This window comes from Asterias rubens, chromosome 1 (genome assembly GCF_902459465.1).
Source record: "Asterias rubens chromosome 1, eAstRub1.3, whole genome shotgun sequence".
NCBI classification, from domain to species: Eukaryota; Metazoa; Echinodermata; class Asteroidea; order Forcipulatida; family Asteriidae; genus Asterias; species Asterias rubens.
Genome location: NC_047062.1, coordinates 5,445,835 through 5,462,163, shown reverse-complemented (window position 1 = coordinate 5,462,163; position 16,329 = coordinate 5,445,835). Strand labels below are relative to the sequence as shown.

General features: G+C 37.8%; 1 protein-coding gene across 3 annotated transcripts in view; it reads left to right on the top strand.

Moving 5' to 3' along the window:
• LOC117290639 (centrosomal protein of 128 kDa-like) overlaps positions 1-16,329 on the top strand; it is a 111,761-nt gene that overhangs the window by 23,456 nt on the left and 71,976 nt on the right. For 2 of the 3 annotated variants that reach the window (XM_033772164.1, XM_033772156.1), the window contains exon 14: positions 5,321-5,452. The exons of the other annotated variant lie outside the window; for it this stretch is intronic. In XM_033772164.1, coding sequence (XP_033628055.1) covers positions 5,321-5,452 — 132 coding nt within the window. The remainder of the gene's footprint in view (positions 1-5,320; positions 5,453-16,329) is intronic. 3 annotated transcript variants of the gene reach the window in all.

Here is a 16,329-nt window from a genome sequence, read left to right as displayed (position 1 = left end):
TTAATTATTGTTATTTTTGTTACCTTTTAGGATGTTTTTTTCTTAAATATTGCATTTGTATTATTGTATTCTATACCACATGTTCTAGATTTCTCTCAACTTAGGTTTACATTTTAATTTGTGTTGTTGTTATTGTATATTAATTAATGCTATTGTTTGTATTTTAGCGCCATGAGCACTTCTGTGGATTTGTGCGCTTTATAAGTTTTCATTATTTTATTATTATTCATCGGAAGGTTAGCATGCCTTATCGTGTGCTATACGGTTAAATGGAAATCGCACAGTTAGCACAAAATCTGCTGCTGAGCAGCTCTATTAAAATGGGCCCTGAAGTCAGAGTTGCAGCATGGTGAACAAATTATTCTTGAGGATTTCTCAGAAAGTTATTATGCATTAATTTGTTGTTCAAGATTCATCACAGGGGGTTAAAGTAAGACTGCATAAGTTTGTGATCTACTAAAGAAAGGCAGACAGCTTCTCCAACTTTGATGTAATCTCCAACTGGGATCACTAATAATCACAGGGATGCACCCAAAAGGGGGGGGGGGGGTGGGGACGAATGGTCCAGGGGATTGATCCCAGCCCCTCTAAGGTATTCAATTTGTTTGTTCCATTTGTTTAGATTTTTTGTTTTACAATCTTCGAAAGAAATTTTTTGGGAAAATATGGCCCACCCCCTAAAAAAAAAAATCCTGGGTGCGCACTGCTGATAGTTTAAATTCTGATTCTGGCTAAACCACATCAGCCCCATTCACCCCATTCATAACTGAGTATGCAGTACTTAAAGGCACTGGACACGTTTGGTAATTGTCAAAGACCAGTCTTCTCACTCAGTGTATCCCAACATAAGCATAAAATAACAAGCCTGTGAAAATTTGGGCTCAATTGGTCATCAAAGTTGCGAGAAAATTATGAAAGAAAAAACACCCTTGTTGAACGAATTGGTGTGCTTTCAGATAAGAATAAAAGTATTTTAGTAAAAGTATTTTAATTACCTCTCTCAAAAACTAAGTTACTTCAGAGGAAGCCGTCTCTCACAATGTTTTATACTGTCAACAGCTCTCCAATGCGTTTTACCAAGTCACTTTTTTCAAAAAAAATATTTACTTAAAAGTTAATATTTGTTTTGAGTAATTACCAGTAGTGTACCTTCCCTTTATGAAGTGTATGTATACCTTTGGTTTTGGAATCGTTCGATTGTTCTAATCGGGCTACATAAATGTAGATATGGGCCTTTACAATATGAAAAGACGGTAGCATTTTTGAGAGATCGCCAAAAATTTGGAACGTTTTAGTCCACGCAGGAAGAATAATAAATATTTGGAATACACAATCTGAGAAACGACACATACAGAAACTTCAATACCTGTCCAAATTGTGTCTTCACATTGCAAATTGTCAAATTCTACTTTACCATGTATAGAAAAAAACAAAAAAACATTGGCATTATACAAATTTTATCTTTCATTCCTATTTCAGGGCAGAAGTTTTTGCCTGAACTGCAGGCCCAAGGCTAGTAATTTTAGCATCGGGCCAGTAAACTCTTGACCTGACAACTCCAGAGGTCTTGTGCTTGTGTTCAAATATTGATTTTTTCAGTCTGATGAATATAATTCTGTTGATTATTGTATTGAAGAACACATTGCCCACAATGTACACATGAGACAAATCTCCTCACCATACTTTTGTTTAAATTCTAACCATTCAATTGTTTAACTATATAGGAAATTTATCTTCTCATTTTAATTCTGCTCTTTTTGTACAAAACTCTGGTCAAGTAAGTATTTTAAGCAACAAGTCCTGCAACCTTGTGGGTTCCCCCAGATTGGAGCCCTGATTATGTTAACTGCAGACTTTAGCTGCGAACAGCAGTAATTTGATTATTAGCAACAACAAAAAACACAAGATCAGTAGATGTAGTTCATAGGTTTAGACTCCATTCATTTTTTGACCAATATACAGCCACTCTGTCGCTTTGAGTCATCACGTCTGGGGGCCGTCCATCGATCGTCCTCATTTGTCCAACGGTAAAAGTACAGGAAAACTTGGCCGTGTTTGCTCAACTGCATATCGGGCTGCTTGGATATTTAAGAGCGGACGATGTGCTCTGAATTCCTGCTATTGACTGGCATTGTTATGTGTTTGTTGGCATTGTGATAACATTCTCGCGATTGTTGACTTAGTGTCAAATAATAAGTCATCATCGATATGAATACTTGCTGCACTCTCCAAGTCTAATACTGTCTGCTACTACAAGGTGCTTCAAACAATGTATTCATTCTTTACGATTGTAAAAGATGCAGTATCATGGTTGTCTAAATTAAGCACGATACTGTAATCTTTGATTGAGGTAAATTAAATTGTTTTAAGGTACCTGCTGCTTATTACAGGATTGGCACTTGTCTTTCATCATGCTCTAGAATGGGGGCGTCATGGGTTCGAATTCCACACGAATAAGACGCCTCTGTGGTTTTTTTTTTCTTCACAAAACTGGTAAAGCTTTGTATAAGGGATAGTCCAAAGCTTGCAATACTTTTCAGGTCAAACAGAGAGTATTACTTTTCGGGGCAAGGCCATTTTCATTTCGCAAAGGGCACTTCCATTGGGAAATCTTGAAGTCTTTGGGATCTTTTAACTTTGTACATTTAGGTCAAGTGATTTAGGCCTTTGGGCCAACTGTTTCAGTTTTAATGTGTTTATAATAATAAATATTTATACCAGAAATATATATTGCTATTTTCGTTGTATCAGCATGCAATTTGGCTGTAACAGCTCAAGAACCCTGACTGATAAGTGAAACTAAACTCATTCCCTCATTCGTTCATGCTCATTCGTTCATGCACTCAATTCAAGAAACTACTCGCTGTACTATTTGAACTCACTATACGGTAACTACTCCGACCTGTTGAATATGAGCATAAACTTAATCGATTTCAAAGTGTCGCCCTTCACTCTCTGGGAATCGTAAAAAAACGCTCTTTGCGTTTTCCACAAGAATCTATATTGACATAACATAATGTAAAGCTTCTCAATTTGACACTGTTTGAGAAGGCTCACCCCTAGAATTGGCTTTTTCTCCCATTTTTTCAACTTGTAAATATTCTTCTGGCTGTTTGTCAGTAATGACTGACTGACGAAGCTCAAATCGTTATAGTGCAGTTGTTGTGGATGTATTTGCTGTGTGTTTACCTCCCGTTTAACAGTGCATGGAATGAACCCCATTACACATTCAAACCCTGCAGCAACTCTTGAGGGACCTGTTTGGTTGCAATGTCCCTGTGGTAGCTGTTGTCACCACTAGTGTCAAGTTTGTTTTGCTGTTGGTTAAGATGGATTGTCAGGCACGTTTTCAACATTTTTTTCCCAATCTAGTTCAAATCCCACTCTACATGCTCTAGTAAATAATAATTTGTCAACCCACAAATAAAAAAAGAAGCTAAATCAATCACAAGAACCACTCCTCACAGGTCTCTATATACACGCGGGTGAAGGGAAGCGATAGGAGACTTTTGGGTGTTAAGTTCCCTAATTGTGTTGGATTTTGTTAGAGTGAAGAAGGATCCTACTTATTATTCCCAGATTGAATCAAGTATACAAGCATTCATGACACACCTCTTGAATACCTACAACATTCGGGGCAATTTCATAGTGCTGCTTGTCGGTAAGCGAATTGCCGTGCTAACTGTAGCAGGAAAAAATGTTTTTAAGCATAATCGTATTACACAGGTTAGCAAGAAAATTAGGTAGCATGGTTTAAGTGGATCATTTTCATACATTAAGCAACAGCATGTTATTTCGCCTGCTTGTGGTTAGCAGCTTGTGGTGTAGTAAGCACACAATCGATGGTTAAGCAGCTCTATGAAATTGCCCCCCCCCCCCTCCTTACGTAGTCCTACTTTAAATACGCTTGGTAAACTTCAGATTAAGATGGCATCGAGCCTCAGCAATGACGATGGAATGACAAAATAATGTGTTTACCCTTTACACCAAGGTTTGTCGGTATGCTGACTGACACACATGATCCATTATAAAGAAATTCCTACACTCTTTCATCTCAAAGACTGCGCCGTATATTCCTACACGTCCTATACTCACAGTCTCTGTCCTGATGTGTTATTTTACCAAAGGTAAAACAAATACTTCCCTGAACACTTTCGCTTGTTTAGAAAACATACATTGCATATGAAGAGGGGACATTTTTTTGACTGTGTGAGATGTGGAGTTATGAGTTGTGTGTGATGGCATTTACCTCAAGGTTTTGTGCAATGCAAAGTGTCACAAATTATAGCGGAAGTAGGTCGCAAGATCAATAACTCTTTCCAGGGTTTTGGTGTTATTGTTTAAGACTCTCTACAACCAGTGGTCTGGACCTTCGTCTTGGTCTCAACTGAGATTGTTGAGGTATAGAATGTTTGAAAAGCTTGTGTTTATTTTTTTTCGTTTTTTTTTTTTTTACGCCTTGAGCACTTGGGCGGATATGTTTTTGCGCATTATAAATATAAATGTCATTATCATTATTATTTTGCTGGAGGCTTGAAAAATAAAATACTAACTTCTTTTTTAAACAACGAATTCACACATATCCATGTTCATGGGCGATGACTAGAGCAAGCTAGTTGAAACGTTGAGATCAATTCAAGTCCCAACCAATTTGCGTAACCTTCCGCTCGGGTAAAAAGCAGGTCAGTTCTTTTCAGAACTGAGAAGTCTCCCGAACATCTGATAAATCTACTCCACGGTAGTAGAATAAAGAAAGACAGTTCTCTAAGAACAAACTCTACCTGGTAAGTAGATACACAAATAGTGTTATCGCAAACCAAATATATCTTGATACTTCACCATGCAATGCCTCAAATCTTATAGATGTCTATCTATTTCTTAAAGACACTGGACACTATTGGTAATTGTCAAAGACTAGTCTTCACATTTGTTGTATCTCAACATATGCATAAAACAAAAACTTGAGCTCAATCAGTCGTCGAAGTTGCGAGAGATAATAATGAGAGGAAAAAACCACTCAGATGCTTGATTTCGAGACCTCAAATTCTAAATCTGAGGTCTCAAAATCAAACTTGTGGAAAATTGCTTCTTCTCAAACACTACATTACTTCAGAAGGAGCCGTTTTTACAATTTTGTTATACTATCAACCTCTCCCAATTACTTGTTACCACGTAAGGTTTAATGCTAATAATTATTTTGAGTAATTACCAATAGTGTCCACTGTCTTTAAATACAAAAACTAAAAATCCAGGTGGTGCCTTTAATGAAAAATTGCTTTATCTTAAAAAGTACAAGACGTATCCATTTTCCCCTCCGTAGCTGGACAATGAACTCCGAGCCCATCAAGCAAGACACAATGTCTTGGCAGACGAGAAACTGAGATTGGAAGAAGATCTTCAATCATCCAGAGCCAAACATCAACAAGCAGAGGATCACATACAGAAACTTCAGGTATGTAGATTATACATTAAAGGAACATTACAGAATTGGTGTTGCTCACAAAACAGTGGCTGGCATGTTAGCCACACTATAAATAAATTGACAAACCTGTAGAAGTTTGACAAATCGATTACACATTTTGGATGACATCGATGCAAAAAAGCCTATGAAATAAACCCTCACTGAGCGATTAACTCCAAATGCGAATTTAGGTTAGTTATTTCTCATCAAATATGACATTTCAGACGGAAACATTTCAAGGGATTTTTTCTATCATCATTATCATTAGACCGTGTAAGTTTTATTTAAATCTGTGATCGTCATGATTTATTTCCTTACCAATTCTGTAGGCTAACATTCCTTTAATCATGAATCAATTAGGGTGGGGTGAGGTAAGGGCTGGGGGGGGAGGTGTACTATGACAGCAGGGATGTGTATATCATGTCTCTTTGTCTAAATAATCTAGCTGCAAGAGAAAGAACAACAAAGCCTGACTCATTAGTTTGAGCTTCCTGATGACATGCTTGATTTTTTCTGTACTTTTTGGTTTTCGCATGCCTAGAGAAATAAAAGATCGTGTATGAGTGACCTTAGAAGTTGTTTAAGAAAGCTCTCTTCTTAAAAAAATATTTTTTCACTTCATTGCAGTTTAAAAGGGTTGTTGAAAAAACTATTCAATGGAAGACTTTGATGAGCTTTCAGTTTATGTCAAGGAACGTCGGAGATCTTATTCTTTTGAGAGCTCTGTGACTTGTGTTTTTTCTGTTGATGTATTGTGCCTTGGTCTCAGTCGAGCATAGAGGTTCAGTGTTTCCTCTGTTTCCATAGGAGACAAGGAAAAAACCTGGGCATAAAGATATGAACAAAAAATTTCAGGAAATGGAAATAAGTGCTTTAAAATATAACAATACTAAAAATAATAGCCAGCCATACTTATGAAGTGTGCTGCACATAAGTGAAAGGGAAAACACAAACAACCAAGAAACATGGTAAATGCAAGGAGCTTTTGTTACAAAGTTCAGATTGTAATACCATTTGGAAAAAAATGTAGATGACTGATGATGCTCGTTGCTCGGGCATACTGAGTCTTTTGCATAGTGGTCTATGACTAAATTTAGTTCATATAAGTTGAATTCAGTCGATTAAGCTTGAAATATGGCTTCTACCAGTTTGGAAAGGAAGACAAAGATTAAAATACCATTTGTTTACCACTGTAGTAAGACATTTGATCAGCATGCTAATTAGGTCCTTGATATTTACTGACATGGGCAATGAACTAGGCCTGATACTTTACGGAGGCAACAAAGCAAATTGCCTCCATGCCCCCTGGTAAATTGCCTAGTTGCCCTTGTGATGCTCCTGCCCTTTCAAAAACAAAGCATACAGGCCTGGGACTATTTTTTTGTTTTGTTGACTAAGTGGACCATAGGTAACTGTGAACAGCTTTTCTGTCAGACTTTATTATCACAGGGTGTGCAGAGCATTTCAAACATGACCTACATTAAAACTGTTTTAATCCAAAGAGAGCCTCATTACTTGTCGTTCTAATTTTTCAACCAGCTTCATCATCACCAGTGGCATCACAATAAAATAAAGTCATCGGGTCAAAAAATACATAAAACACTGCATGAAAAACATTATCAAAGATGCAAATGTATGCAACAATATTTATATGACAACCACAAACAACAATAAATGTGACTTGGAGTTGATTAAATTTAACCATGGTTGCACATGTGCCTTATTCTTCAAACTGCTCAATAGCCAAAGAACCTTTTGTAAAAAATAATAGTAATTAATTGTCATAATGAGTGCATTGAACCATGGAAACAGCGGGTTCTTTCAAGAGAATGAATGACAACTCAATTGTAGCTATTAAAATGCATGCCTGATACTTTATGGGGGCAATGTCCTCCATACCTTTATAGATGGATTGCACTCAGCGTCATCGACCGCCATATTTGATGATAAACAATGGAAAAGTGCACGTGTACGCGCCGCAAACAACTCTCGGCCAATGATAGCCTTGCACGCATGCACGTTTCATCAAAGACGGTGGTCAATGAAATTAAGTTCAATATGTATCTATTGGCTTCGTGCCCCTTGAAGTGGTTCACTAGAAATTTATTTTTTCCATCGTTCAGATGCCCTGTTTCGAGGACAAACTGCCTTGCCAACTCCAGTGCATACGCCGTTGTGTGGTAGCACTGTTTACTCAGGATTTTCTCGAGCTCTGTAAAAAAAAATAACAGGCATATTTCTTGGGATGGGACTCAAACCCACTACAGCAATGTCTTACCAACTAGACCACTGCCATTGCCTGATAGCTGTAGGCAGTTCGAATCTGAACAAAGTGCCATGCCTGAAAAGGCGGTGAACAAGAGTTAAATCTTTTACAAATTATGCCTTTGGAGGAATTTTGGCTGTCACTAATAAACATTAAATACCGCACACACAGATAACGGAACGTTTCATACTTTATTTTGTCATACGACATCTAATCTAGCAAGGCAAAAGTTGTGGGTTCGCAATCCCACCCAAGTGATTTGCCTGTGGATTTTTTTTCCAGATTTTGTTTTCTATAACTTAACAAAAGAACTGAGTATACACGTATAGTGCTTAAAGGCAGTGGACACTATTGGTTATCATCAAAGTCTAGCCTTCACAGTTGGTGTAGCTCAACATATGCATTAAATAACAAACCTGTGAAAATTTGAGCTCAATTGGTCGTCAAACTTGCGAGATAATAATGAAAGAAAAAAACACCATTGTCACACGAAGTTGTGTGCGTTTAGATGGTTGATTTAGAGACCTCAAGTTCTAAATCTGAGGTCTCGAAATCAAATTCGTGGAAAGTTACTTCTTTCTCGAAAACTATGGCACTTCAGAGGGAGCCGCTTCTCACAATATTTTATACCATCAACCTCTCCCCATTACTCGTCACCAAGAAAGGTTTTATGCCAATAATTATTTTGAGTAATTACCAACAGTGTCCACTGCCTTTAATACACAGCGATGTAAGGGTAAAACAAATTATAGCCAATAACACATAACAGTGAAAGAGTTCCCTTTCGTGATTGCTCTTACACAATGAAAAGTGAAATGAAAAGTGCGGAGATGCAAAAGCAAAGGGGATTTGAATACAATGAAAAACTAAACAACTTTTGTTCATCGTCATGGAAAGTTATTGGTCAAAGTTTGCTTTTTCACATGCCTGGAGTCTGTGTCCGTCTTTCAAACATTGAGTGTGTGTGTCCATCTTAAGAGTTGAGTTGTCCAATCATCCATCCTGAAGGACCAGGCCAGAGCGTCTCTTCAAGGTGTAGTGTGCATTGTTCATTTCATTTTTCTGCAAATGCAACATTACCTTACATGAAGAGAGCCTGTCAAGCTGCACCTTTCATCGTAAGGACACTTGATCAAATCAGAAGAAATTGCTTCTGAAACTGTTGCCCGTTGAATAATTGCCGAACAGGACTCACCGGCAAGGTCTTTGATGTGTAAATGTCTCCATGGGCTTGGAGTTTATAATTGGCCAATTAAAGGTAATTGGCTACCTTTTTAGCGTTGCTTGTCACGTTTTTGATACTGGCCATTGATCTGATGGCAGTCTGCCATTGTGTTTCGTTCTTTTCACGACATTTTACCATTTCTCGCTATTTAAGTGTCAGCAATTGAATGATGGATGGATGGGATGGAGCAAAGGTACAAACTTAATATTTGAAGGAATGGCCTACTATTGATTTCTTGAGTAGTTGAACGTAGCTGAAAACATCAAAAAAATTACCAATACTGTGTTCGTGCTTTAAATAGTTTTATAATTGCGTCTCGCTTTGTTTTGTTTGTTTGTTTTGTTTGCTTTGAATTTGTTTTTGTTTGTTTTTTGTTGAGAGTGGGGGGGGGGGGGGCAATCATCTATTGTTTTTAGAAGTATGATAAATAAATAAATGTTTAGTGTTCAAATAATTTCTTCTGATTTAAATATGATTAAGATTGTCAGGAATAGATTAATTCTTTGCATAAAAGCAAAGTGGCCTCGTACAAATCCCCAGTTGCTCCAAGCTGACACCAAATCTATAACATCCCGTCGTATTGCATTCTACATCGGGACCTCCGAGCGTTGATGTTATTTTCATCTCTATATCCATACCTTTCAGTCGATATGAAAATATTATCTGGTACCTTCGTAGAATAATTACACCAATCTGAAGCTCCCCGGGGCTTCTCTATAGCCTCAAGCCTCCTGAAGGTGATCCTCCACTAATCAAACACAAATGCCCCCCCCCCCTCTCTGTATGCCCTCCCCCCCCCAACTTCCAAATTTAACCACAGGTTGAAGTCCAAAGTAATCAATGTACAGAAAACTGCTCAAGGACATTGGGTCTTTTGTGATGTGTAAGGTATCCGGGGTGGAAAGTATTAATAAATGGAAAAAAAAATTCTTGTAGGCAGTGAAATAAAAGTAGACATTTGTGGAAGTATTTATGGGATTATGTTTGCACTTTTTTTTTGCTTTTTTTAGAAAGAGATGTTGCAATGTTAGACCCTATTAAAAGTGCAGCAACTTTTTTCTTATTTGTTTTCTTTAATGTGGCTAAGCCAGGGCTGAAATTAAATAGCTTGATGTTTTGTGCTAAGGTTTTATAGCACCAAGCTCTATTAATGAGGAATGATTTGTGTATGGATCGTTTCCCGTGTTAAATTGTTTTGTTTTATTTACTCATGAAAACTGCCTCCTTGGGGGACACATCTTCCACATTGATTCTTACAATTATAACCAATTTATGAAGTAAAAAAAAAACAATAGTCCTGTGTTTTGCCCAGGCTGTTGGCTTGTAAATAATTTATGATCTGCGTGATTCACACTTCCATCTTTTTGTGTGGTTGGCTGTGAGGGTGTTTTAATTTGTGCATCTGTCCTTTTGTATTAGGCCTATTGTTTATTTTTAGTAATCTTTCCCTTTTTACAGGCTTTCTGCTAAGTCTTGTCACTTGTTGCAGTCATTCATCTTTGGTGTATTTTTACAAAGTGTGAGGGCCCCAAATGATCAGCTCAAGTATCATTTAAAATAAGTAAATAAACAAATACATAATAATGAGCTTGTACTTTATTTATTTGGTATGAATGGGATGGCGTTTTACCACGGGCTAAATGGGTAATGTCATTGCCTACGCGTCTGTTTGTCCCTCTGTCCCGCTGGGCACTTTTGCTTCTAAACTTGAACTTGAATTAGAAGTGACATTAAGACTTGCTTTGGGTCGGTGGGGGGGGGGGGGGTGGGGTTGCCCTTGGGAAAATGATTATGTTGTTGTGAAAAAGTTCAAAGGTCAAGGTCATGAGTTATTTCATGTTGTCTGCATCTAAACCTTCCCTTATAGTAGCAATTTTGTCACGAAACGTGGATGGAGAGTTTTTAGATCAGACAATGTGTGATTGCTTTAATGTCAACAGGTCAATGTCAAGGTCACAGTGCTCGGGTATAGGAACATGGTTTGTGGATATCTTAAGTTGTCTGGAATTTACAAGGGCTGAGGGGTTTCAACAGCATCGCCGTAGTTGAATATAAAGCAAGACGAGTTCTCAAAAGAATAAGTTCCTAGCAAGTATAGGTACACACATGGTGTTACCGTAAACCAAGTATGTATTGATACCTCATCACGCAATGCCTCAAATCCCACATAGCATCGCTGTTATTTTAAATAGTTCAAATTAGTTTTTTGATAGTTTGACAATACCCCCTGTTTGAAATCACTTGTGTGAATTAGAGCACTGTGTCCCAAACTGTGGGTCGCAACTTTAAAAAAAAGTGTCCAAACCTTCGTCAGAACTTATGCTTAAAATTCTGGTTAAACTGTTGATTATTTTGTCAACATCAGCCATTGCCTCACAATCAAATTATCATTTAAGAACATGTTGAATTTTTGGGGGTAACTTTTATTTTCAGTTCAATAGAATTACTTAGAAATATTTAGAACGAAAACAAACTGCTTCAATAAATAATTTGCTACTGTTAAGATCTGCCTGTTTTCATGACATCACCTCTGCAGCAGGGTGTTCAATTGCCCGAAGGTCAGAGGATGGGTTGTGGTCCAGTGCCTGAAATTTGTTTGTTTGTTTGCCAGCCTAAAGGTTTCCGGAGAACTTTGGCTTAAGTTTGGCCTTCATCAAAATTAATCATGACTTTGAGCTTTTGAAAATTCTTTTTTTCTTTTCGTAAAAACTTGCTTTTCAAAAACAGGCAGCGCGATCTCTCTTTAACGTCATCACTTTGACATGCGCCACTGTTTGCGAAAATTTCTTCTCGTTCAGGCCCTCAGCGGAGGTGAATTATCTTGAAATTTGATATTTACTGTCACTAAATGATATTGAGTAAAGTGATTTCCAACATCACACTCTGCCCCTGGGTCCATGCAGACAGCTACTTCTGTGATGGTATGTCAAGCATTCAACATTAATGTTAATATCTCATGCAGAGAGAGCATTGTAAGCACCGCTTAGCCTTGTAACTGCCATCTTTAGACAGAGTGAAGTTGGGACTTTGAGAATCTTTGTTGTCAATTGAAGTTGTTGCTGTCATGTTTATTGTATGAGGTTTACCACTGTCATTGAAGACAAACTCTGTCACAAGGTTTCCTCCTGCCTGTATTGCATTCTTGTAAATAAACGTCTACTTTAAAATAAAACAAAATTCTGGTGGTGGTGGGGGGGGAGTCTTCAGTTCACAAACAACACTTTATCTACAGATGTTTTAAACACTGACAAAATTAATATGTTGTAAACAGTTATTTTAAGTTTAAGAGATCCCATTACAGAGCCTCTGACAAGTCTCCCTGTTTCTGCAGAAACTCCCTGGAGAATAAATCAATCTTTCCATGGTCTGATAAGCAAATTTGAACATCTCCCTGAGTACGGAAACTAGTCCCTATTTCGTTGAATTATAAATATCTCCTTGATTGATATGCAAAATTGCAGAAGTGTTGGCCGCTCTGCCAAAGGGTTTTACAAAGCAATAGGCCTACAGCCAACCAGGCCAGAAAACACCAGGCTGGCCCCCTTCTCTTAATGATAAGTGTACTGGGCAGATGTAACAAAGAGCTAAGATTGATCGTAACTGTGAATCAATCTCAATTGCTAAGCAAAGTGTGATGTCACAGCACAAATTACTAGAGTAAAGAGGAATTGTAGGCCCTTTGTGAAATGAAGCCCAGTGTGCTGGTCTGTGCATTACCATAGTCCCATCCTAAGGACAATGCAACAATGGTTAAGTGTCTTTCTTAATGACCCAAGTGTCACAAACAGGACTCAAACCCACTCTCTCCTATCAGAAACACCAGAGCTTGAGTCTAATGGGCAAGACCACTAAGCCATGACACAGCCACATTTATTTATTTGTTTATTCTTTTACTTAATTAGTTATTAAAACAATTTCTTTGTTCTCTGTGCTATTTAGTTAATTTCCATATTGTTTTTTCCACATTGTTTCTATTGTAACAATTTTTAGGTGTTATTTTAAACATTTTTATAGGTTATTTTAACCAATCAAGTTGTTAACCAATCAAGTTGTTAAAAAACAAATTAAGTATGATTTTCACTTTTTTAGGTTTTATTTTTACCATGTGTTTTGTTTTAAACCATTTCAAGCTGTTATTTTAAACATTTCTATAAAGTTCTTTTTGAACTATTTCTAGGTGTTCCTTTTTTGACATCAGTGCCTGCATTAAATCTTACACCAACGGAGATGTTAAAAAAAAAAAAGAGGGTCAAAAATGAAGGTCAAACATTATCTCATTTATTGTGTGATAGGTCACGCTGTCACAACATTGCGTATTTACTCGTAAAGATCAAAGATTCCTACCTCACCATGCACCATGACACATGATCTTTTTATTACTGATTCAGCATGCAGTCAAGCATTAGTGTCCAACCAAGGCTGGTTTATTATTTTGGCTGCCCCATACACAGTTTTTTTTATTATAGAGACTTCATGGGTCTGAGACTTAATCTATCCGGGGTGGCAATGTGAGTACCTCCTCGTAATTGGCAGTTGATAGGTGACGAGGGGTCGTTTCATTACCGGGATTTTTCTTCTTCTTTTTGTTCTTCATCTGCATGAAGACTGAAAGAACTCCATATTGATGAACTGAGAATATGGAAGCAGTCTCTCACCACCAACATGTGGAGAGCCATTACTTTCTCTGCCCGAGATTGTAGTTTTATATGTGTGTTCGGTTTGTAAATCTTTGGCGATCAACGGCACGCTATCCACGTCTGCTTAAAATCCAGTAAAAATTGAATAGATACGGATCATGTAGGAGAATGTGTTTTGACATTGGATGTCACAATGGGCCAGGGAGGGGGGTAACCTTAAATGTTAAGTCGTCATGTGTAGTGTGCGTTCATTTAAAAACAGCTGATGATGTTTGTCTGTCAGTTTGTATTGGTTGGAATAAAGCATTAATTTATCAAACGCTGACAACCAATGTTTTTGGCTCTTCACCTCGATTGCAATTTTTTACGATTTCTTGAATTCCGATCCAATTACCTCCCTTTTTATTTATGTCCCAGAGAAATTATCCGTCATCATGTCAACTTGAAGCAAGTATCAGTGTTTGATCACTTATTGTTGGTGATCTATGTTGAATCAGAATGATATCATGTATCTCACTTTCTACGCGGAATTTTGATCTGAGTAAAAAGCTGTTGAGTTTTTGTTTATCACCATCACTAATATTTACAGAATATCTGAGTTTATGCATGTCCCAGAGAAATTATCCATCATTATGTCAACTTGAATCAAGTATCAGTATTTGATTACTTATTATTGGCGATCCATGTTTAATCGCAATGATATCATGTTTCTCACTTTCTGCGCGCATTCGGTAGTCTTTCACTGCAGATAAATGGCATGCGGGGTCAGGGGACCATACCGGGAATCGGGACTGATGCTAAACTGAAATGATCTCTCTGCATGAGATCTATGCATGGTCTGTCTGGCATCTGAACAGTCCTCTGCAGTCAGCCCCCAATGGTTGTCAGAAGGAATTAGTCCAAATTGCCGGCTATGGTTTTGTCAGTGGGGCTCAACTTCAATGATCTTACGAGAGTCACTGCTGGCATAAATGGGAGATGAGTCCAATGTTCACAACAGGCCTATAATTCTTGCATGGAGAAATCAAGGAGCGTTACTGTTGTTTTATTTTGACTCGCATACATCCCCTCATCCACTGAACAACAAAAGAAAGAGAGAGGGAGAGAAAATGATGAACCACATCGGGGGCACCAGGGATCAACAATTTCAGTTACTCACATCTTGACAGCGATTTTCATAGTCGTCACGTCGAATTGTTTAGAAGTTGCATTCCGAGGAACAAATCAAGCTGTCCTAATAATTTCTAAACAGTAATATTGATAGTTTATTGGCATTCTTTGCGGGTAATTAATTGTCATGATTCAGCTGAGATGGAGTCAGGCGGAGGGTAGCTGTGTAATCAAATCTGTCTGTTAAGGAGGTAGCTTGAGGGTCTGTCCTGGGGCACTGGACCTGGAGGTAGCTTTAGGGGTCTTGGGCACTGGGCCTTGTGAGAGGGAGAGGAGTGATTCACAAGAAAAACCTCCCCTTCCTCCCGCCCCCGTGCACATTTTTTAACACGCATATCATGGTTTTGTGGCCTCCCTCTCCTTACCTTTAGTGGTTTTACACTTTGTTGTAGCCCCCCCCCCCCCTCTACCATTAGTGCTTTGTTGGTCTTATTTGAGCCAAGCTTTACACAATTTAAAAAAATATCTATGAAAGCCATAAAAGTGAAATCAGAGTTTGTAGTCCGACCCCCCCACCCCCTCTTAGTGGTTTAGTGGTTTGTTAGTCTTATTTGAGACAACTTTTGTACAATTTAAAACATTATTTTTGCAGAATTAGTACAGTCAGAAGTAAAGTCAGAAACATCCCCGAGATTTGACCCACTTCCTCAGAACCAAAGAAATATCTTTGATTTTTACAATTTCCAATGTTTCCCATTTTTAAAATAGTAGGGCCTATTTACATTTTTAAAAACTAAACCAGATTTCTGTCTCATGTTATTTTCCAAGGCATGTTTACTGAAGGAAACTGAGTAATGAACTCAGTAACAATATTAGTCTTGTATGAACTTAGGGTGATGACTACGCAGAAAGTAATGGTTTAAAAAAACAGTCCAGCTGAGTTAAAAGCATAATGATAATTTAAGACCATTCAAAACACCAACCATGGATTTCAATGAAATATTATAGAATAAATCAGACTGTAAGAATGTGATCCAGATATTGTATTCAGATTTTCGAGTTCTTCAGTTGACCCCCTGCGTGGATTTTTATGATACACAATTTATCAACAGGTAAAATTCCAGTGATGATGCGTAACCATAGTTTTCTCAGTCATCATTTGATGAAGTCATAGCCCCTATTTTCTACCTTGCCTCTCGAATAGGCTCTGTCTTTTATAGTGTTATAGCGCCCTCTATGTTTCAAACACAATAATTTGTTTGCTTGGATCGTTGTTAAAATCAGGGCCCAGTTGAAAACACTGCTTAAAAAATATCTGCTTAGCATTGATGAGCAGGACACCAGTCACAAATTGTACATGAGATATGTTTTTTTGGCTGGTAACCTTATTCTGGTTAGCATAAACTTGTTTTGCTTAGCTTATCTTTGTGCTTAAGCAGCTCTATGAAACTGGGCCGTGCAAAAGAAGAGGAGGGTTTTGTGGGAACAAAAGAATCGTTAGATTTCATGAGTGTGTCCATTGATCAAATTATCACCGTCTATAGTCAGGGTTTGGTGTTAATTTTTCAGTGACTAGCCAGCAGGCCCCATGATCCTGACAAATGTAGGATCTAAAGCTTTTGCTGCAACT